The 23,907-nt window shown below is 37.3% G+C and overlaps 2 protein-coding genes across 2 annotated transcripts in view; one reads left to right on the plus strand and one right to left on the minus strand.

Moving 5' to 3' along the window:
• The window catches only part of LOC131681994 (Krueppel homolog 2), a 30,718-nt gene extending 18,884 nt beyond the window's left edge, over positions 1-11,834 (plus strand). The window contains exons 3-5 of the mRNA XM_058963120.1: positions 2,906-3,155; positions 10,898-11,031; positions 11,092-11,834. Of these exons, the coding sequence (XP_058819103.1) occupies positions 2,906-3,155; positions 10,898-11,031; positions 11,092-11,323 (616 nt within the window). The 3' untranslated portion in view covers positions 11,324-11,834. The remainder of the gene's footprint in view (positions 1-2,905; positions 3,156-10,897; positions 11,032-11,091) is intronic.
• An 8,187-nt stretch (positions 11,835-20,021) lies between these two features.
• LOC131682000 (large ribosomal subunit protein eL24) lies at positions 20,022-22,183 on the minus strand. The gene is made up of 4 exons (XM_058963127.1): positions 22,065-22,183; positions 21,903-21,978; positions 21,494-21,741; positions 20,022-20,216 (listed from the first exon to the last, which is right to left on the minus strand). Exons 1-4 carry the CDS (start codon positions 22,067-22,069, stop codon positions 20,084-20,086), a joined length of 462 nt encoding a protein of 153 aa, XP_058819110.1. The 5' UTR covers positions 22,070-22,183; the 3' UTR covers positions 20,022-20,083.
• Positions 22,184-23,907: the final 1,724 nt, after the last annotated feature.

Raw genomic sequence — 23,907 nt, forward strand, 5'->3', positions numbered from 1 at the left:
CGTTGAACTCCACTTGAGCAAATGAGAAAACTGCACCGTTAAAGGCAAACAAAACTGTACCTACACGCACTTACCTTCCTCTGCCACCTTGCATAGTCAAGTCCGACATACATATTTTGAATCACTTGGCGGTGGATGACACGCCGTTTTGTATATGAGATATGTTCGCGGCAAAGTGGTAACCGCATTTACGTAATAAATGTGCATGACGCCGCAGATTCATGCTTGTGTGTATGCAATAATACAGTAACTGTTGAATGGAGAGTCAAGATTTACGCATCGACTCACGATCAGGGTTGCTCACGGGTTTAACTTTATCTCTTACTTTGCTGGTAATGATTGTTTTGATCGAGATACACTATTGCGATTGTTGTATGAACGAAATACGAGATTGTTGTATAGGTACGTAAGGCAGAATTCCTGTTTCCGGAGTAAATAACTTTCTATTATTTGGGTTGGTTGAAAGATTTGCAATTCATCATGAGATATTTTTTCCTTGATGTTCCTATTACCAAGTACGACGAAACTTAATTACAAAAAATAACGTCGTGAGAAAAGCCAAACATTTAATATTAATCGAGCTACTCAAAATATTTATAAGTAGGGCGTATAATTCTCCAAAATACTTTCAATGCTTTACAACTTCTTAATGATGTCGTCACATATTAGATTGATCAAAACTGTCTTGCTTGGGATTAAAGTAGCACCGTACTGAATAATGAGAGCTTACAATCACTTTGTGAATACATGCAAATACAAATATAGGCATGGAACTCCGAAAAAAAATTAACTAGTGTTTTATTACTATGAACAATAATTAGCTTTAGCTTATGTAAGGTATGCCGGGTACTGGTACTTTTTGCCACTTGGGGAACCCTCCCGGAGAATTACTTCGATTAATACTTATGTCGTTTTTGTTTGAAGTGAGACTGAGTCATGTTCTAAACCCATCTCAACTGCAGTCTAAATGTATGAACGGTTGGAATTAGAACTAACTCAGTTTCGATGTTAAGCAAAAACGTCATTATAGAGGAAAATGTTTTCACTCAAATATGAGTCGGTAGTGGCAGAGATATAAACGACGTGAAGTACGATTTACTTCAAGTTGTTGATTGAAATGTATTAGTTATTACTATCTTCTGAAAGATTGTATTAAAATCAGTTTGAAAGTAGTTTCCCTTTTATCTTAAACTAAAGCATAAATATCCGCTACGATGTTAACAGAGACTATGCTTTTACCAGCTATAAAATTTGTGATCATGAACAAGGAAAAATATGACGGTGACATGGGAAAAAATTACATCTAACTCATATACTGCCTATAATCGCCAGTCAGTCCCATGTAGATAGGGAATCTCATAGAACATTGGACTAACTTGCGATTATAGGCAGTATAGAGCAAAGAAAATGGATCCTTCCCCTGAAATCATCAAACGCACTAAATCTCAACGAGTGCAAACAAATTCTGGGGCATAATCTAACCCGAATTAATGATCCAAACTTTGCCTTACCCAGAATAAAGGCATTGTCAAAAATCCATAAACCTGAAAGTGAAATTATTTCGGCAGTAGGTTTCCCAAAAAATCACTTGCAAAATTGTTCGTATATGAATTTCAGAATATGCCTCGAAAATTTTCCCAGCCAATCAGTCAGGAGCACACACGATTTTTTTATTTCGACTATAGAGGTTTTAACCTTAAGGTCATTTGCCTGTTCGGGTTAGAAAAATCTCTTATGAAAAATTTCTAACTCTATGTGCTTGGACTCGGGTGGACTCGAACCTAGGTGGGCTGCGTACACGCAAAATAATTGTAAATGTTTAATTCTATAAATTACTTCTTTATTTTTAATCGAGAAATTTCTTTATTTTGAACTAAGCAATTTATTGAACTAAATTTAATTTAAATTTAAATTTAATTTAAATCAACTAAAATATCGTTTGAAACAATCTTATAAGTTTTGTTATTTGTGCTTTTCCAAAATCAACAAAATTGTAGTTTTATCCAAACAAATCAGTAATTGAGATAAAACCATGATGTTTATTGAATCAAATGGACTGAATGCATAGCCTCGACAATCTTTGTTAGATATTAAGAGACATTTTCAAGTTGAATTTGAGCAAATACTTTCTTGAGCATATTTCTCTTACCTTAGAGATCCGAAATATGCAAACATAAAATTTTTATTTTCTTTTTCATTTTGCACTGTCAGACCCCCTTAAGGAAAATTTAAACTAAATAATCAGAAGGGGTTATGAGGCTATATCTAGGGACTAAACATAAATATTTTGAGAGCATCGGTTTCTTAAAAAGAAAGAAAAATATATGTACTGGTACTGGTGGTTTTATCAGCCAAAATTCCCCAAGGGGCTGATAAAAACGGGTTATCACTGTAGAGTAATTTAGTTATGTACATTTGTAAACTGGGCAACTAACCCAGCAGAAATTTTTGAAACTACTTTATTGAACTTCCGCGTTATTATAAAAAGTGGATGTTGCTAAAGGTAAATAAGCTTTGAGCAATCAACATTTTCCAAGTTTCAATCAAGTAAAATAAAAACAATTTGGCCTGGAATGGCTTTATAAAAAAAATATAGTACAGAATTAACGCGCGAACGTTTCACGTGCTGGTAGAATTCCCATGTCATTTGCGGTGCAGTTGATATAACGTTTCGTGATACTCCCTCCGCTATTTCGAGTTACAATTCAGTCGCTTTATTGAGCCACCCATAACATGAATAAAAGTCGTTTCTCAGATTGAACGTCCGAAACCCTCCTCAAGTTGGTTACTTGATCTTCACTGAAGAGCTCTCGTGTAGTACTGTATTCAGCTCTACTAATCAAATAATTACACTGAAATGGTACCTTGATATTTCTGAGTCTAATTGTTTACAATCCTTTTTCAGCAACCCCACCAATGCATACTACAAAGTATTAATGGCCAACGCCGCCACAAGTGCCCTTCGTCTGCATCAACGCATGCCACCGTTCGAGCTTTCTCGGCCATATCTACAAAAGCTGCTACTGGAAGATTCCTGTCACTACTTGCTATACTCACTAATTTTCCTCTACGCTTATCCGGTGCTGCTCATCATTTTTCCAGTGACCTTGTTTGCGATCCTGCACTCAGCCAGCTATTCGCTGACGCTGCTTGATGTAAGTATACTTTTTATCTATGTGCGTCTGATCAACGATTAAAAGATAGTACGATGCCCATCGAATTAATTTAACTCGGCATCAACCGATGATTTATTAGTCTAGAGCATTCATTGATTTTTTCGCTTAAACATACGTACAGGGGGTTGATTTATTTTCAATTTTTTTTTCGTATCCAAATCCAAATTCAACTACAGATAAAAAACAGTGAATTGTTATAGCAAAATATTTTTCTCTATCAAGCCGCACGCTATTACGGAAAGAGTCTTTCTAATATAATTCGAATACTCGTTTTAATACATGACTGCGGATATATAGTGTAATTAATTGCTAAAGCTCATTAGGCCTAACGGGCGTTTGGAATAATTTATAATTTAAATCATCATCATTATCGTTGCCGAACGAAAGTTTCGAATCATGACCGAATGTAGTTCAGACCTCCACCCTACTGTGTCTAGGCACTCCGATCCCCCACACCCGTCTCACCCGACACAGAGCTGCTGGAGTTGCAATTCTTAAGAGAACCTGCATCTTCTATGGATGTTTTTCATGAAATCGAACAAGTCAGTGCGGAGTATTTCCTCACAAAATATCTAATCTCAGCAGTGCAAAACTTTTTGTTTTCCTCCCGAAATAATTCGGTACCATTTCCTTTCTAAGCAAAATGTAAACACAAACAAGCACTTCGGATTTCGACGAGTTTTGATTCGAGCCAATAATAGGGACCCCAACTTCCTTGTAGCTGTAGATCGACTTTTCACTTATTCATTCATTCGTTGCTAAGGCTGTCATTCAGAACATTCGGTTGCACTTCATTTTCCGAAATTTGTTTTAAATTTGACTGTCGCTTTGACGTCAGTTCATCGTGAATTTTTCAATAAAAATTCTCAAAACCGAACCCAAAAATGGAAGGATCATGTGCAGATCATTTGAAGAATAGGGTAGTTTAAAGACGCAAATGGAAAACCCACAGAAACTAATGGTCCGAAAAAAAGATGGGTTTCCCCCTACAATACCCCAACTAGCATGGGTGCTGGAAATGGGATTCAACCATGAAATATCCGATACAATAACTATAGCTTCCAAGAACGAGGACCATGGGCATGGTCCATTGAACCCATCAAAACACTGTGAATCGGTATTGTGGATTATAACGATAGACCATGTGAACTACCATTAATGGACCATTGTTTATACCATTGAACGACCATAAATTCCTCTATAGTAGGACCACAGATAGTCCTTAACTAGACCATCCATTGTCCTATTATTAAACCATACACTGTACCATTACCAAACCATATATTACCCTATCACTAGATTATGATTTACCCCACTGAACTACCACGACTTCTACCATGTGTAACCCTTAATTCGCCCCTTAGTTTTACCATACATTACACCACTATTTCCCCATTTCTTACACCAGCGATTCTCAACCTGGGGTCCACGGACGTCTGGGGGACCGTGAAGTCGTTGCTGGGAGTCCGCGAAGAGGGAAATCTTCCGGACGGATATTGAAACTTCAAGTTTTTTTATCGTATCGGACTGAAAATAATATATTGACAGCATATACATCGATGTTAAGCCGTGGGGGTCCGCAACCGCCCAGGGTAATTTCGAAGGGGTCCGCGCCCGCCAGAATAATTTCGAAGGAGTCCGTGATGACCCAAGATGATTTCGAAGGGGTCCGTGGAGCAAACAAGGTTGAAAATCGCTAGCCTTAAACCATTAAAGGACTTTATTTTTTTCCTACGCACTGGCAAGTGTCATGTGCAGTGCTGAGCTCCATCTCTGTACTGATGCGCACCAATCAAGATTATATGTATACTCTTCAGTCCTTATACTATTCCCGTATTACATTGACATGAAAAATAGAGCTCAAATATTTTATCATTTTCAATAAGCAATTCTTCAGTTAGTGTGCTACAATGTTCTAGGTCGATAGAGCACTTTCAGCTAAAATATACTACTGATGTTTTATTTTTTTTCTGAGTCAATCAAATCAGTGTATAAATGATTAAAATCTATCGTCCAAGAGAGGAGATATAGGCGTGCAAATCTTACATAGTTTCGTTATATAAGAGATTTTTTAGATTTTTGAATGACACCTAACCCCAGATAGTGGAGTAAGACATTTTTAATGTCAAAATGTATTAATTTTTCAAATGTTCTTGTTTACCATGCCTGCAATCTAGATCTGATAGAACAAAAATATTTGGAAAAGGTATTATATCAAAATTTTGTTTAATGATTGAAATTCACTTTTAGGTATCTTTTGCACTAATTGACCATCTACTTAGTCATTTTTTAACTTACGCCAACTTTCAAATGTTTTAGATAAAAGAATAAAGGAAAACATACTTTTCAACGCATTCTAATTTTTCTTTGACAAGCATTTTCCACATTTATTTCGCAAAAAAAAGATGAATAGTTCAAAAGAGTGTTGGTTTTCTATTAAAATATAAAATGCTGGATGCATGAAAAAAATGCGTCAAGTAACGGCTCAATAAATAAATTCGGTTGAAAGCCATGAAAGTTATGTAAAATTTTATCAATTACACAAAATCTCGCTTAACCAGTTTTGAGAACGCTTTTGTACGTATGATCCATACTTTGAGTCATAATTCCATTTCAGATAAATCGAGCTGGGTTCATCCTTAAGTGGGAATTTGATATTAATTCTTAGGTTGCAAAGTTTTTAAAGCGATTGGTTCATCTTTTTGAGAGGTCCTCCAAAACCTGAACATTCTACTCCCTCCACATTCTGTAAATCTGCTTTTTCGCGCTATTGCAACAAATTTGTGGCGCATAACCATTTTTTAATTTCTTACTCATGAGCGGGAAGAATATGAAACACCTACGAAAATAGGCACCAAAATCATTTTTTTCATATTTATCATGTTTTATGTCTACTTGAAGTTAAAAACATACTTTACCTAGCTCGTTAGATTGTGCAATTTTCCATGCGATGCAAATTGGAGAGATTAAATTAGTTAATCACAGATCAATATTTAAACTGAATCAGATTAGTTTTCCGATCGAAATGAATAAAGAAAGCTCTTTCAAGTGGATTTCAGCCATGTTTTAATGAATTTTGCATCTTGGAGCTAAGGAGGCGACGCCGTTTTTGTTTTCTCTCCGGACATCATGTTTAACCTAACTAAATAAATGTTGACGTATTAATCGTATGTTGTTGCGGGTGATTCAGGCGTAAACGAATCCGAAATGTGGCACAAGCTGCTGTCGATTACGCCTGCATCGCCGTACCGTTATAAACGCTTTCAATATAAATCCATTGTGCCCTCCCTTTGCAGAAGGCTCATGTTCATTCGGTACATGTTAGTATGTGTATAGAAAAAATGTGCTTATCTTCACGTCCATCATGTTTCGAATTATGCAAAATAGTTGCTAGAAAACCTATTCGAATGCTACTTTCGAAAAATACCTGTGGTTTTTCGTCGCAACTGTACTGGGACACACAGACGAGAAACCACAGTTTCTTTTTCAACAGCAGCATTTAGGTCGTTAGGTTTTCTTGGAACTGTTTTACATAATTCAAAACGTGATCATCAAATAAATTTTATTTTTTTTTACAGTTTAATAACTGTTCTATATGAATAAAACGGATGTGAAACTGAACACATTCTTTATACACCTTTAGTAATGTGCTACCAAATACACTTGAAGTTTAATGGTTTGAGATTCGATTTGCATAATTTTCTTTATTACAAAAAGATTTTCAATATTCCGCATGAGATAAATTCATCAATTATCTAGGCACTAAGAGTAAATGAGATAAAACTGGCGCTTTTCTCTATACGTTTAACTTTTATCATACGTTGAGCTGTTTGTTGTAGAACTTCTTTCTGTGAACTGAATAACCTGAAATGTCCAGGGCCGCTATATAATACAGGTAATCATTCTATCAAGAGTAAAGTTTCGAATTCAAATCCCTTTGATCTTTTAACGTTGACTCATGAGAGTATGAACTTGCAATAACAAGTACAAGTTTCAGCAGTACATTCATTACGCCATTGTTACCAATCAAACATTTTGCACACATGACCATTGCTGCGCAATCTCACGATGGTCTTTGAATTGTGACGGTAAATATGAAATGACCGTATCACAACAAAAATGATTGTTATTTCATTTCCATTTTCCTCGGATAGTGATTCAGCTAACTATCTCTCACAGAACCCGTGCGAGAGAGTGCATTGAAATGATAAACATTTATTTTGTATTGGTATGGTAAACGAAATAAAATATTGTCAGTGTACTGTATTCCGGCAGCATGCGGTGCTTTGTTCATTTTTTTCTTAACTTTTCTATTTATTTTATGCAAAGCTATTTGCTTTTTTTAATAATCGCTCGTTGTTTGTAATAAAATGACCGCCATAATTGTATTTATATTGTGAATAAAACGATGGTCAGTTTCAATTCCTCTCAATAATGATTCTAATGAGTGAGAGATTCAGAACAGAATAGTCTTACTGTTGTCGATTCACTGGAGTCAGAACCGTAACTCAATGAGCATCGCTTACTGCTTTGACTGCTAACTGTTTTATTCTCTTTTATCTAGCAGGTTAACCATAACTACGCTACGCCCACCCCTGAAAAAGTGTGTCTTTTGCATACAAAAGGACGAAATCCGTGCATAAAAAAAAATTCCAAAGATATTCTAACGCCCAATTTCTTCACTTGGATGAAAACCAGTTTTCGTTGAAAACCGGTTTTCGGCTAATTGGTTACCAGCAACTTGAAAACTGGTTTTCTGCGAAAACCGGTTTTCATCCAGTGAAGAAATTGGCCGTAAGTCTTTTGCTGAGGGTTTTTACGCGGGTTTTCGAATTTACGCGGTTTTTTATGCGGATTTTCCAATGAACGCGGATTTAGGTGTATAACAATCCTGTGTACCGTCATCACCCTCATACTATGTATAAACTGAAACATCGATGTTGTGGGAACCTAAGAATAAGGTTCCTCATAAATAATTCGTTGACCAATAGAAATTATGTGAATAATACTAATATACTTGCTACAGAGATGGTGTAATCAATTGAATATCTTACAAGACGCATTGATCCTACAAAGTGCTAACACGCCATATTTATATTTTAAGACCATCATTGCACTATGAAATGGGTGATTTATGGTATAAATCAATCATGTTGTTTTCAAAGGACCTTACTATGGTATATTTATGGTGCATTATGGGGTTGATTAATTGTAGCGGACCTTAGTATGGTCTTTATATGGTCCCATATAGTATCTCGGACCATGAGCATTTGCTCGTGGCCCTCGGAAATCGCTTCTTAATTTGTTCACCTAGAAGACGGAAAAACTTACCGCCGGAATAATAGTATCAAGATCTGCAAATATCAGCAAAAGAAGTTTGATGTAAGAAATTTCTTTCACCATTTCCGCTCGCAACATATAGATTAAACGCTTTTGAACAGGCTGTTGTAACAAAAGTCCTCAGCGAAAAAATAAAGCATAATTTCCAAAAAACAGTTGCTCTTAATAAATAACTCATATGCTGTTTTGAATGGGGGGTTTGGATCAACTATTGAATTCCTTGAATGTCGCGGTTGGAATAATGACGAATCGAGCAAATATTCAAATCCATTTTACCTATAATCTAATTATTTCGGAATATTGAATGAAATGGAGCAATACGAAACAAGCGAATAATGAAATGCGATAATTTTTACCTAAACAGGAATGTTGGAGGTTAAAGATCGCCAGACAGCTGGATTTTTGAAGAATAAAATTGTTGATGTCGAAAGTCGTCACCTGCTTAAATGGCGCAAATATGCCGTGAAACAACTCAAACAAGAGGTAGAATGTTTGTCACCTTTTTCCAGAGATGAGGACGTTGATGTAACCGATATACAATGAGAATGAATTTACTTACAAATTAAACGATTAATTCTAAGAAAATTTAAATTTTGTGAGCTGCGGAGTACATATACTCTAGCTGGCTATTTTAGATGAAATCAATAAGAAAAATGATACAGTTAAGCAAGTCACGAAAGTCGCAAAACGGTGCCATAAAGTTAAGTACACCACAAACTTTGAATTTTATAACGCATCGTGCCCTGTGGTGTGGAATCAGGCGCGCTGTGGGGGGGGCATTGTTCGCATCTTATTATTACATGTACGACTTCTACAACGTACTGATTTACTTTATTTATCCTTCGTGGAACTTCATCATACCGAAATAATCTAGTAATAATAAAAAATATCTTTCGTTCTCCAAGTGGTATATATAATGCTAAGAACAAGATATGTTGTTTTCCACCTTTTGCATTAATATTCCGTAGCCTCCTCCAAGATTTGTACGATATTCTGACTAATTATATCTTAAATACACATTCGCCTCAACCATTGAACCCAAGCGCACAAAGCCAAATGAGTCAACGCTGATGATAATGGGTAGAACGGAAGAGACAGCTAGTACCACGACACTACGTTAACCGTGTTTGCATATGGAGCTCGCATGTACTAGAAATTTTGTGTACGAATAATTGTGTTCGAGATTGTACATGAAAGTGTGCTGCAAACGAGCACAACATAAAAGAATGCCATGATATCAAAAATCTTTGGGGTTATCTATTGGAATCTATTCTTAGAAGTATTTCGGGGCAATTTATCATGAGATTACTGAATCATATGCGTTTAAAATTGCACCCCCATATCGAAAACAAAGACGTAGTCCTACGTCAAAAACCTCGATAGTTACCATTCAAATTCACAAAGCTTCGCAGAATTCCATAATGTCATAGTGTATTTGTTAAATTTTTTTGCATGGATTCAGAAAATATAATAGAATATAATCACATAATTTAGTAGACATGTCAAACCCCTTTCTTCAAAATGCCTTGGCTTGTGTTGTAAAGCCTAAAGGCTCGCACTGTAGAGTATTTGCTACCTGGTATAACGAATTCCATATTCGTATTGGGTAAAAGGTTAAATAATGTTATTTTAGTGTTGAATAGTTCCAGGGAATACGTTTTCAAATCCGCTTGTAGTCGAGAACAAGAGAGGTTCAACTTCTTTATATGATTTATGGAAAAAATCAGTATGTATTTAACTGGCACTTCAGAAAACATTGCAGAAATTAAAAAAAAGAAAGATCTTGGGCATAGCGTAGTTGGTAAATCGATTGCTTCATACGCAGCTCAACCTGGGTTCGATTCCTAACCCCGCACATAGGGTAAGAGATTTTTCCAAGAGATTTGTTTAACCCGAAAAGAGACGAATAACCCTAAGGTTAAAACCTCTACAATCAAACTAAAAAAAGATCGAGAAAGATTTCGTAGTGTAAAATACTATTTACAGTTGAATTATTCATAAATTAATATTTTTCATTCTAAATATATTTTATTCATTTACTACTCGATATCTACTCAATAGATGTTTTGATCAAATAATTGTTTTTCAAAAACCGTTTTAATACGCACTTTTCAAAACTAAGTATTAAAAAAATTGCAATTGAACGGAAAAGCATTTTAGGATGGAAATCAACATTTTTGCCATTTTATGCACCTGCTGTGACACTTTTATGACTTATGCATATAGAAAGGAGCGTTATCATGGGCTGCCATTGACTTTTGTTTTCCTGTAAATTGAAGGCCAGTCACTTAGGCGACTACAGTGATCTAATAGGGATCGTGTAAAAGTAATGCACTATTAAAAAGTAAATTTTACTAAAAATCTTTCTTTCTTCTTTCCAGACACTCGGCCAAAACGCATGGTGGGGTGCAAGACTTTTAATTTCGCTGGTTGAATTCCAAACCAGAAATATACTGAGGCTGGCCGCCTTCGCAGAAATTTTCATCATGCCACTGGCAATCGTATTAGTATTTGTGTAAGTTGTACAAAATAACGTAAAGTAATTTTCGCTAATCAAATTGTGCTATAATTTCAGAGGTAAAGCCGGTATTATGACCCCACTGGTATATTACCAGTTCTTGGTGCTACGATACTCGTCCCGTCGCAATCCTTACACTAGGAACGTTTTCTACGAGTTGCGTCTGGTAACGGAAAACTTTGCTAACGGTGCACGCACGCCACCCGTCATTCGTAAGGTGCTTCAGAGCTCCATTAGCCTGATCAGCAGATTAGCACCTCCGATGCAGCAGCAACAACAACAGCAGTAATGGTCATCTGCTATAATGCAAAATGTACTATCGCGTAATATCATTATTACTAATTCATGTGCACGGTAACCAGCACCACTAAACCTTCACGTGGGTAAGGTCACTTCATTCGAGTATTGGGAAGGTAGCAAGACTTCTTCGCAGTTTAATGCCTTCTCTATGTGCGCTTTTCATACATACATTCTTCAAACAGTTTTAGGATATGGGACGTAACGTGTAAGTTACCCTATTAACACTTTTTCTTTAAAAGGCAATTATATTTAAAAAAGGCATAAAGACAGCGAACACATTCGACGATCATAGACACAACAGAGCATTTCAAACTTGGTAATGGAAGTTAAATGTATTGACGTTGCGTTTAGTTCTGTTTGTTAAATTGCAAAGAAACCCATTTTACTTCTTACATATGATAGTGTATAACAACAACGCAGATGCATAGTTAACGTAGATGTGGATGGGCAATAAATGTTTCTATTTAAGTTTAAAGAGTGACACGTTTCCTACAAAAATATGATTTTTGCGATTTATTACAAAGTGAAAGAAATGACCTTGAAACTGTATTAATTATAGACGAATGAACACGTCCACATTGAGGTTAGTTATCTGCGGTATTCAATTCAGACTGGGTGGCAGATACAAGATAATCTTGGATTATATACATTTAGACCAAAATTAGTACTTTATTGATTAAATATCGCTCAAAACCACGTACACAGATAAGTGCCAAACTCCAGATCTGGAAGCGCAACATATATTAATGTATGAAATGTTCAAAGCAGATGTTATTTCTAACATTTTTAGTGGAAGAACCGAAACGTTGGGGTAGTCGGAAAAATATTTCTTCCTATGAATATCGTTCGTCTTCGTTCAGCTAGAACAGTCATGAACGTATGGAATGTTTTGAAGTTAATGCTGCATGCCAGGTTATCTTTTCTATTCATTCGCAGTTTAGATCTGGTCAGCAGCAGTAGTTTAATTTTTTTTTTGCGCTTTGTCTCTGTGAGTTTTTAACAACCTCCGAAATGAAAAAAAATCAAGTGACGATATGAACGATTTGTTGCGTTGTTGCGTTGTGACGATGATTTTGGCGGATTGCACACTGACTTCATCGTGTTTGACTGCTGATTATCTAATAAGAGTTGTTTAGGAAATGGTAAGTAGGAATTCATACCAATCCGACCTATATTAAAACCTCAACAGCATGATAGCCATCATTGCCGGCCGCCCCATCTCCATCGTTCGCGGGGAAGGATAAAGGATAAGGTAGACAGGAAGTGTTGATACTCCACCTACTTAACGGAAGGACGACAATTCATCAGACTCTTCCATAGGTGTCGCGGAGTTGGTAGTTTGGAAGGGTATCAGGTCTAGGATTCGCTCCAAGCAAGCGATGCGACCTGTAAAGCATATTTTATTAGGTAGTTGTTTAGTTAGTCTTCGAGTGCACGATCACTCGATAACGAGAAGATCTTGTTTAGTTTTTGGTTCTTTTTAAACTCTGGGCAGCCGGCTACCGAGTGTATACTATGTTCCCTAAACAAAAGCAATTTGAACTCCACACAGCCGACCGTGGGAGTATTGCCTAGAAAAGCTAATCTTATCTGCGTAATGGGCCGGATCACTATTTATTGCAACAGTATTTGGACAGAATTGGCTACTTCTTCTCTAAGATATATTTATTGGCTTGAAACTACCGAGTGATAACACATTATACAGGCAAAAATAGCCCGAGATTTTATAAATCAAGGAAAGTATTTCTTATTTTCCATATCGGATTGTTTGTGGAATACAAGTATACGAGCGATAATAACGAAAAGTGAAGGGAAATATAAAGGATTGTTAACCTGATGTACGGGCTTGTTAACAATAACGGAGCTTGAAATTTGGTTCATAAAAACAGACGCGGCGAATTTTCAATACGTATTGACCCGTGATCATAGATACTAGTCAGATTAGTCGTATTGGGGCTAATTTCCGTCAAGTATTCAATGTTTTCTCGACTAGATCTGTTCGCACCCTCTCATTCTGCTACTATTGGCAGAAGGCTGATAGCACCCAGTCGTCGCCGGTCTAAGGACCAAATGTCATCAATACACTTAGACTCGCGTGGAGGCATGAGATAGGAAACTTATGAGAATTTTGTTATCCCACCGTTTGACGACCTCATAGACGATATGAACGATTTGTGGGATGAAACTGATGTTGGTCACGTTACAGATAAAGATGACGGTGATGAATGGGAGAAATCTATGAGTGCAGTTTGTGCAAGTGGAAGTACCGCGGATGGAGATGAGTCAGGTGTAAGTGGTCGAATTGAGGCGAGTGAAAGTGGTGTGGGTGGCAGAAGGCGATCTTATAGAAGCATCGCCATTTTTATGCGCCGTATAGACGAAAATTCAGAGTGAGGGGCGCTCTGAATTTTCGTCTAGACGGTTCAAAAGGTTCAGCGGTTGGACTGCGGAAATTTTATTCGTCATTTCCGAAGCGAGCATGCGAAACTCGCTCGCGCCCGTGGTTTGTTTAAAGGCGATAATGAGGGACAGATCACTCAAGCAAAACGGCGACGAGTATTTAAAGTACCCGTTGACCTCAATCGACAAACTGTTCTAGGAGTGATCAGAATGACCGGTGTCGAAAATTTGCCGATTATTAAAATGCAATAGAGAGTTTTTAAAATGGTGTTTGATTTCCGAGGCATTCGGTATTACTTTAAATCCCGAGAACGTAGTGATGCACCTAGGGGAATGTTCCGAGCTTATCGAGGCAATATTAAAAGACTCTCGACATGCTAGGCATGAATTGTCAATTTTGGAATGGGCAAGCAGTTATCATCCGCACTTTGGGTAAGTTTAACTTCTAAACTAATTAAGGTGATTATTCTAAAGTTGATTTACATTGAGTGAAGTTTTCTGCAAAATGACAATAAAACCAATCCAGACTTGAAGTGAAAATAATATTGATGAATTAAAGTAAATTTACTTTAGGTTAGACTGATAAAAAGAAATGTTGGTTCATGTATATATATTACTTCCTTAAATTAAATATTAAATTCGCAAAACTAAGCAAGTAACGATTCATTTACAGCTTACAGCTCGCTTCTTATTTAGTGACTACCGATAGAAAGGTGTGTTGATTGATGGGTTACTGACGTTGGAATAATAAAATAATAAAAGTATTATTATCAGTTCAAATTAGTCCTCAAACAAATTGCTTAGTCCTCAAACAAATTGCTTGTAACGACAATATTCGAAATGCGGCATACGAATTCGCGACGTAAATATATTTACAAGAAACGATAGTCAACAGTACCGCATAGGAATATGTAATTTATCGGTGTGAAAGTGCATACCAGATACCAAGAGAATGTCACATGCTCAGCGGGTGGATTTCTACGACTGGATACCAAAAACTCTGCGCTTATCAACACCAGTTGCATTCTAGACAGCTATAATTGCGCCACACTTTGGCAAATCAATGTCATCAACCAGAATGGTCTTACATTGGAGCTCTTTCTTGTAAGCGCTCGAGATGAACCTATATTGTGCCACTGCTTGGATTCCTTTACTGCCGTGATCCGCATAAGTCCAATTTGCTATGGGTTTCTTATGCAGGTGGGACTGTTATGCGTATCGCGGCAGTTTAGCTCAGCATATGTGTAATATCTCCCCACCACATCATGTGCTCGAAGCTAACAGAGGAATAAGCTTTGAAAATGTCAGATCATCGTTTTCGATTTTTAAAACGCAGACTATGACTGCATCGTTAACACAGTTTGGTATAAACTGGGACGAAAACCGAAATAAAAACGGGAACGATGCAGCGATAGCGTTTTCAAATAGGGGAACTATGTCGGACGGACACCTCAAAGTTGAACAGAAATTTCGACTCATCCATTGATGCATTGCTCACAAGTTGTGCACAAAACGTGATTTGAGATCATATTCCATCAATATGGTGACTTATGCTATTAAAGTTTCAAACTGAAAGAAGTTTAAATGGTTGTGAAAAAGAGGCGCAACAGCGCATTTCAAAAATGGGATGGGAAAGATGGCATGGGTCAAGATGAATATGTGGCATTGGTAAAAATTAACAAAGGACAAGGGCAGAGTGAGACGCTTCTCGATCAATACATTCTGTTTTCTGTCGGTACATTAAAGGGCGATCACGAAATTATTACGACACATTCAACAGGGCATAACTTTTTTTGCCATTGGGTAAAAATCAACCAAATTTTGCACACTTTCTCATTGATGTGTATTGTTTACATGCTGTAAAAATCGAAGTCGTGTTTTTCGATTCAACGAAAATGGAGGTGAACCAACGCGAGTCGAGAGAACAAATTCTTTCCAAACACCTGGAATTTCCTGACCTGTCGCACCGGCAGTTGGGAAAAATGTTGAACATTCACCATTCAACCGTCTCCAGAGTGTTGAAGCGGTTCCAGGAGAGGCTGACGTTGGACCACGGCAAAGGAGCTAGAAGAAAACCGGGACCGGAGAACAAGAAGACGGAGGGAAAGGTGAAGCGGATGATTAAAGCAAATCCCAACGTCTCAAGCCGGGATTTGGCTAAAAAGATCGGCATGTCGCAGAGCTACGTTCAGAATGCAAAGAAGGGAGCTGGACTACATACATACAAGGTACAGAACTTCCCAAACCGCGATGAGCGGCAGCAATCGACGGCTAAAGCTCTACGAGAAGATGCTGGCAAAATATGGCTGCTATGTGATGGACGACGAAACGTATATAAAAGCCAATTTTAAGCAAATTCCGGGGTTGGAGTTTTTCACCGGCAAGAGCAAGTTCTATGTGGATGACAAATTTAAGAAGAAAATGTCGAAGTTCGCTTCCAAATATCTCATTTGGCAGGCCAGCTGCTCTTGCGGACTGAGGAGTGAGCCTTTCGTAACAAAGGGTAAATGGCGAGATCTACAAATCTGAGTGCATTTTGCCATTCTTGTAGCAGCACGACGAAGCTCCGCTATTTTGGCAAGATTTGGCATCATGCCACTATTCTAAGTGTCCTGGAGTGGTATGAGGCCAATTCTGTCCATTTTGTTCCAAAGGACATGAATCCCTCAAACTGTCCGGAGTTGCGCCCGATGGAGCAGTACTGGGCAATAATGAAGCGGGGACTTCGGAAGAGCAAGAAGACAGTCAAAGATGAGAAGGACATCTTAAGAAAATGGAAAAAACTGAGAAACTGGTACCGGATGGCACTGTAAAGACTTTGATGGAGGGCATCAAGCGAAAATGCGTTCAATTTTACACTCAAGGCTCCATCGATCAACTTTTCTTTTGATTTTGATTGAAGTAAATATATGTTTAAAATTACCCTAAAATTTTGGTTTAATTTTAAACATTATAAGAAAATTGGCATGACATTTTCGGTGTCGCCATAATTTCGTGTTCGCCCTTTACAATGTTACGATAATAAAAAATAGTGCTTGCGTAAGAAATATGCCCATCTTTCCCTACCCTAAGGATACAGCCGTGATACCCATCATTGTCATTGTCATTTCTCAGCCCACACCCTGGCAGACGTTCATCCGCCCATCTAGACTCTGTCAAGATGAGGACCTACAAAGCCTAACTGTTCGTATGTGCTAGTCCGTATAGCACACCAGTTTCTTCCACAAGCAGGCGCCGGCTGTTAACCAGTCCCACAAGTTTCAGATACATTACATAGAGGATAGTTGGAGACAGAAAATGAAGAGATAGTAAAGAGATTTTGGTTTGCTGAAACGAGACAAGAAAAGCAAAATAATTGTGATTAGTTTTTTTTCTTTTTTTTTATCGGGCAGATGGGACTGCAGCTTAACGTAACGTCAAGTTCTCTGTTTTGTCTGGTCCAATGTATCCTGCTCCTAACAACGCGTGCTAAGTCGTCAGTTATGCAATTAAAACTTCGCATTGATTCCGCTTCTATTTTCTTCCTGATCTCCTCATGGGTTCCCTAGGTCAGAAGCGGATCAATCGACTGTTAAGTAAATTAGAGATCGCAGTCAGCCGTGATGTCCGTGAATTTCATACATACATACAAATATTTGGCGCAAGTTCAGAGCGTGTAACGTCGTGTCATCTAGTCTGTCATCCTATGGAAAATCATCCTACCATCGCCTTGGGGTCAACGTCATATTGGCAAATTTCGCATTGAATCCGCTTCTGTCTCTTCCTAATCTCCTTTTTGTCTGCTAGGTCCGAAGCAGATCAATCGACTATTAATTGAAACGGTAAACATACTAGCAGTATTAGTCCTTACTCGCGAATACTTTTCCTTCAACTGTGCTGTTTCTTCTCTATCTTATAACATAACTCGATTATCCCTGTTCTAGTCAATATACATATTCATTACATTATGGACCAGGCAAACTCTTAATTTTTCTATTATTATTATCCTGAGTAGCTATACCAGTGAAGGCATTTTAGGATTTCGCAAAAGAATCTCTGCCAATAAAGGCATAAGAAATATTAATCCACTATTAACCATAAAGTTTGCTCGAACCGAATGTCCGCCTGGTTCGACTCGAATAGACCACACCGATCCGAAAGGGTTGCTTATCATTTCTGAGAGTCGGTGTGCTTGGTCGAGTTTAGTAATCATAAGAACAAGTCCTGAATAATTAACTATCTCTTAGGTGCCAGTCCTGCACTCCTTTCCTGAACTAGCCTCATACTCACGATCAAAAGAGTCGACAACTAGTAGGATCCACATGTCCCCCACCCAAGCGAATTGATCAACTTGCAAGTAGGAGCACATATCTACCAACCAGCCAAGAAGACTTCCGAATCAATGAGAATGGACCATGCCAGTCGAAGGCCACAGGCCCAGCGCCACCTCGTACAGTGTCATTGTCATTTCTCAAGATGAGAATCTACAAAGCCTAACTGTTCGTATGTGCTAGTCCGTATAGATTTTGGTTTGCTGAAACGAAACAAGAAAAGCAAAACAATCGTGATTAGTATCGTAGCTATAATAAATAAATAAACGATTTCTCCTCTGTTGTCGGTTTCCCTGTTCGCAGTGCTCCCTCCTGTTCCTGATCTGTTTGGGCCACTGGCTTTCCGTTTCCTTGGCCGTCCCGCTCTCCCGCACACATCGTAGCAGGAAACAAATGAAAAGACAAAACAAAACATAATGAAAATAAATGGAAGTGTGCTATCTGTGCCTAAATTGATGTTGCTTCTCAGTTTTGCACGACCCAGGGGGGACTTGGCCTTGATCCCAATGCTCTGTCACCGATGTTACGTGATATTCGTTATGGAATATTCTTTGTTTGGGGGCCATTCATAAACAATGTTGTACGTTTTTTTATCCCTGATCCGCTGATACGTCTAAAATTCATTTTTAGTTTTTTTTTATCTCGTTACGTGACGCTCTTCCCTATTGTCAATATCCAACATCATTTATGAATCCCCTGGTGATATATTTAGAGCAGACAATCTAATGAGAAATAGGATTGACAGGATTTTAGTGCGCTCTTGGGCACCTTGTGTCACATCTTCATATTTGTTATACATACTAAGTATACCAAAGCATGCGATGTGATGACCGGAAGATTAGAGAAGCAACTCCTCCCCTTCCCCCCCCCCCCAAGGATACAGCCGTGATACCCATCATGATACTAAATTCAAAAAATGTTCCTCAATAATGAACGACTTATTTCAGTTTTTTTTCACCAGTGAAGTGTTAAATAACCAGAGTATTATGTCAAACTAAAAATATTTCCCGAGATCAACGATTTTCAGGTGTTATCGTTATTTTCTGACATCAAAAAAATATTTCTATTTGCGTGATATCTAGAAAAAAAATCGTTTTACTTGAATATCTGATAATTCGCATATTAGATAATAGCAGTAACTTTCAGAATCATTTGAAATCTTTTTAAAATGATATATCAATACATTTTAACTGATTTTTTCTGTTTGTAAGAAACGCAAGGTGCCCATGTTGCCCACAGTGTCCGTCTAAGGTTATTTTCCCCCATTATTATTTACCTATTCGACCGTCAAGTGCTAACCAGAACGATTTCCGCTAATAAACCGTCCTAGTCATCAAAAAGACAAGCGGTCTTAGAAGTCCAGCTTGTTTGCCTTTTTAAGGGAGTAATTGAGCTGCGTTAAAAGTACTCCAAACATAAGACACTAGCATTTCGAAACCATTCCTTTCAACTGGACTACGAATACCTATAAACAGGCAAGCAGACGCTCTTTTTCAGTCACAAGCGAAATGTCGAGCATCTTCCTAAATCTAAACCAAGTCGCTCTGTCAGTGACAGACATAACACTATGAGGAAATTCCTCCAAGAAATATCGATCTTTCAAATTTGCCAGAACGCTAGTTCTATTATTGTAAATTATTTGTTTCTTACGAGCGTTTCACAGCACAAGTCGCCGCAAATACTACGTTTTCTCTAGGAAAACTCCACGGTAAAGTCCAGGTGGTGTTCCCTCGATGTTTGTCAAAAAGCACATTAGCGGACTTTCTTCGACCCTTCGATTCGACGAGTCTTTGAACTATGTGTCTCTACTGAAATAATTCCTTCCTGTTGGAAAGTGGCCCAAATTTGTTTTCGTCCACAAAAGGGTAAGCAATCGAACATCGATAATCGTCGGAGTATCTCGTGTTTAAGTGCCGTTCGAGCAGGTTGTTCTAGGCCCTAGTTTGTTTCACATTATCAATTAAATATACTGTCCACTGATTTTCAAAGTGTTTTTATGTATTCAATCCAATATTAGCCAACTTTCATACAAGGGAAGTTTATCGTTTTCCTCCTACTCGTGGGGCTGCCTTCTGCGACACTTTAGCGGCCTTTTGCTTCGGCTGCTTCGTACTCGGCTGTGATTTAATCTTCTTCTCAGCCTGTTTGGCCTTCTTGGCCTCCTTTGCTACCCTGGAAATAGAAGAGAAACAATATTTAAAAAACGTTCTTGTTTTGTGACATAATTATTGAGCATTTTTTCAAAAACATATCTACAATGAGTGACTCTTATTGTTTACTTTCTCTTCTGTTAATAATTTGGTCGCTTTAACATTTATCCCTCCACTTTTTGCATAATATGCTACGCAAAACCACCGTCTGTCGAGCTGTACTGTAAAATAAGTGAAAGTGTCATAGTGACGCTGTACAAATCAAAAGACGAAGTAAAGAAAGTCACTCATTGTAGATATGTCGTTTTTTGTATTAATTGTGATCTCTGTTAAATTACAGTTTTTCATAGTCAAATTTATTGTGTCCGTGTTCGAAAATTATTACTCCGTATGGGATATCTAATTCTCACGGTATGTATTAACTACACAAAAACTGTAAGTGGTTCACGAACGCATTGTTTCATAAATTGTTGCGTTTTTATTCGCTTTATCACCCTTATTCTGCAGACTTGGTCCATTTTCTCTGTAACCTTAATTTGGTGACACTTTTTTAATTTTTGGGGTAATACAGAGAGAGTTAGCATATCCTTTAAATTTTTATATGATATCGCCATAATTGAATAATAGTCAAATTTCATTGCAGAATACCAAACATTGAGATGTAGTGAATCTTCGGAGACACTTCGTCGAAAACTTATTCAGCGGTGTACACAATAACTCAAAATCTGCTGGACCAATTGTTTTGAAATTCTAACAGATTCAATTTCTTGATCGATTTTTGAATTGTTTGTAGCACTTTGAAACCAAAAAATACGATTCTTGTATAACATAATTTTGTAAAAAGATTCCCTAGTTACCTGAGCAATGATGTGAAGAACCGTGCAAAATTTCAGAACGATTGGTCCGGGGGACCGAATTATTGCACTTTTTATAAGCTTCCTAAAAAATTATGTCACTCACCCAATTTTTAATAAGTTGCATTGAAAATTTTGAAAAATGCTGTTCAAATGTTGGATTATTGTATGGCAATTTACTGAATACACTAACACTCTATGTATCGCTAAAAAAAATTTGAGGTCACTGGCTCAAATGGCTCGTTCCCTATGTTTATCGGAGATTTGTGCCTTAACCTTACTAGTAGTACAGTGCCGTCTACGCATAATTGTCACATGTACGTAGGAAATTCCATGGAGCGTCTGTTGTGTATAGAGGCAGTACTGTGTCTTTCTATACTGTTACTCCATAAACATTGCACAAATATTTTGAAATATTGGGTCGGGGTAACATAAAAGCACTCACTTAATGGCCTGGTCACGTTGAGCCTTTCGAACCTCGGGCTTCATGTTACGCTTAGCCATGATGTCGGTGATGGAGGCACCAACGATGGCACGCTGGAACTTTTGTGTACGACGGGTGCGCTTCTTGGTGGCCTCTTCAACGATTCCCTTCTTATGCTTTCGCCTGTACAGCACGGTCCATTTCACTTTGCGCGGATTGCGCTTCATCAAGAAGGAACGCTCGCATTTCTTGTTGATGAAGGTAAATGTCTAGAAATTAGAAAACCAATTAGATTCCTAGCTCGAAAAACAATCAACAACCGACATTATGTCATAAAGTATTACATTTTCAAGGGTTGGATATATTTCAAATCCAGCAAAATTCACTGTCGGAAGGAAAAAAAATATTCGCACAAAATTTGATTACTTACTTTGCCATCGGCTTTGACCAATGTTTTACCACTTGCGGGGTAGATTTTAAATCCGCTGAACGCGCACAAGCCGATCCTAGAATAATCGATTGCACCAGTCAGTTACTTTTATCAAACTACGATTCATCGTCTATGTAAGCCAAAAAACGTATAAATACTCACTTCATTTTGATAAAATTTCACCGCTTCTTCAAATCAGTAAACTTGAAGCCCATGAAACGTGGGACAGAAAAGAACATTACGGTCGCGTGACGTCACGTCCAGCTGTCAGCGTTACCAACCAAAAAGACGGAACTGTCAAGTCAAATGCTAGTCAAAACATTAGAAATCGACTATCGTTTTCAATGTAAAGTCGTCAACTTTGAAGCCCAGCACCCGGATAGAATTTTACAATAGCATTTACCCTAAAAACAATCATAAAACAAATATTATAGTTATTACTGTTTGAACATTGTTCGCTGCCAAGTTCTCACAGTAGATTTACAAAAAAATTCAGGTAACAATAAATTTCACTGTTCAGCAAAAAAACTGATACAGTGCATTCACATTAAATTTTACTGTTTTCGAGAAAAAAATATATGGAGAAAAATTAATGTTTTTAATGTTAAGATACATAATCACCCCCATTTTTCACTGTAAAAGTCTATTTTATATTGAAATTTTCTGTAAAAACGTTAAAGTTTATTGTTTTTGTATTGTAGCATAACACTAAAACTTACTGTAAATTATTGTAAAATTACTGTACTGTCACAGTGAAAATCATGGTTTTGTAACTGTACATATCTATTGGCGCATTTACGTGTACGCTAGAATTTCACTATATGAGATACAAAGGAAAACAATATGGTTCGGTTTCTATGGTTCTGCAGATCACTGAAAAATCAAGAAGGGTGACGTCATATTATCGTAGTAAGAACCAAGGTGATTAGAGTAGAAAAACTCCTTGATAAGAACTTTGTTGGAAATAAAATGAACGAAATTTGTCAAAATTTGTTCTAAATACGAACGAGAAGTATAGGATTGCCACCCGCAGTTCGGTTTTCACCCGGAGCTTCTTACTGAATCGGGATAGGCTTTTATAGAAACACGAGTAAACGTTTAAACCAGACCTACCGGCTAAGTTTAAATGAGACAAGTATAAGCTCTTTCATTTGGCAAAGCATAATGCACACCACTGCACAGTGGTTAGAGGCCCGACAAAACTTATGTTTCAAATATTGATATTTTTTATTTTTCCTGTGTTTATTATGTATTGAATGGCATGTTTTTCAAATGTTGTGACCAACAAATGAGAATTAGATTTTTAATGACAATTTAAACCTCACTGTGTTAAAGAATTTTAATGAATGAAATTCCTATCTTCACTTCAAAAACATGTTGCTCTTTCAATTTTTATCCGATTTGGGCAAAACTAGTTTCATTTAAAAGAGCATTTAAAGAACTTTGTTGATCATGTCAACATGTTTGCCAAATTTAATTTTTGCTAAGTAATTTTATTGCGAAAAACAAAAAAAAAATGCGCTGCAAAAACCGGTTGAGGTTAGGTATTTCGTGAGGAAAACAAACCAAACTTCTTCGGTTTGACTTTGTATCTGAGGTTGTAAATGAGCTTTCAGAAATCTTAATTACAAATATAACTTAAGTTGGTTGATAACAAATTCTTTTTTCACAAATGTATTCTGTACAATCAGGTGAAACAGTTCGGAACGGTCACTTCCATATCAACATTAGAATAGGGCTAATAAGATTTGTAAACAAACTTTTGTTTTGCTGATTTCTCTTAATTTGTTATATTTTCAACCCAGAAGTCATTTGAAATTGATTCTACCAAGGATAAAGATGTTGATTCATGTGTATCTTTCATGAAATTCGACTCGACAGCGGAGCGAAATAAGTTTGTTTATAAAAATCTCATTAGCCCTTTTGAAGAATTGCTATTGACTTATTATATATTACATGGGAAATTATCTCTACTTTTCGAATATCAAGGTCTCGTTTTGCCCCT

This window comes from Topomyia yanbarensis, chromosome 2 (assembly GCF_030247195.1).
Source record: "Topomyia yanbarensis strain Yona2022 chromosome 2, ASM3024719v1, whole genome shotgun sequence".
In the NCBI taxonomy this organism is placed as follows: Eukaryota; Metazoa; Arthropoda; class Insecta; order Diptera; family Culicidae; genus Topomyia; species Topomyia yanbarensis.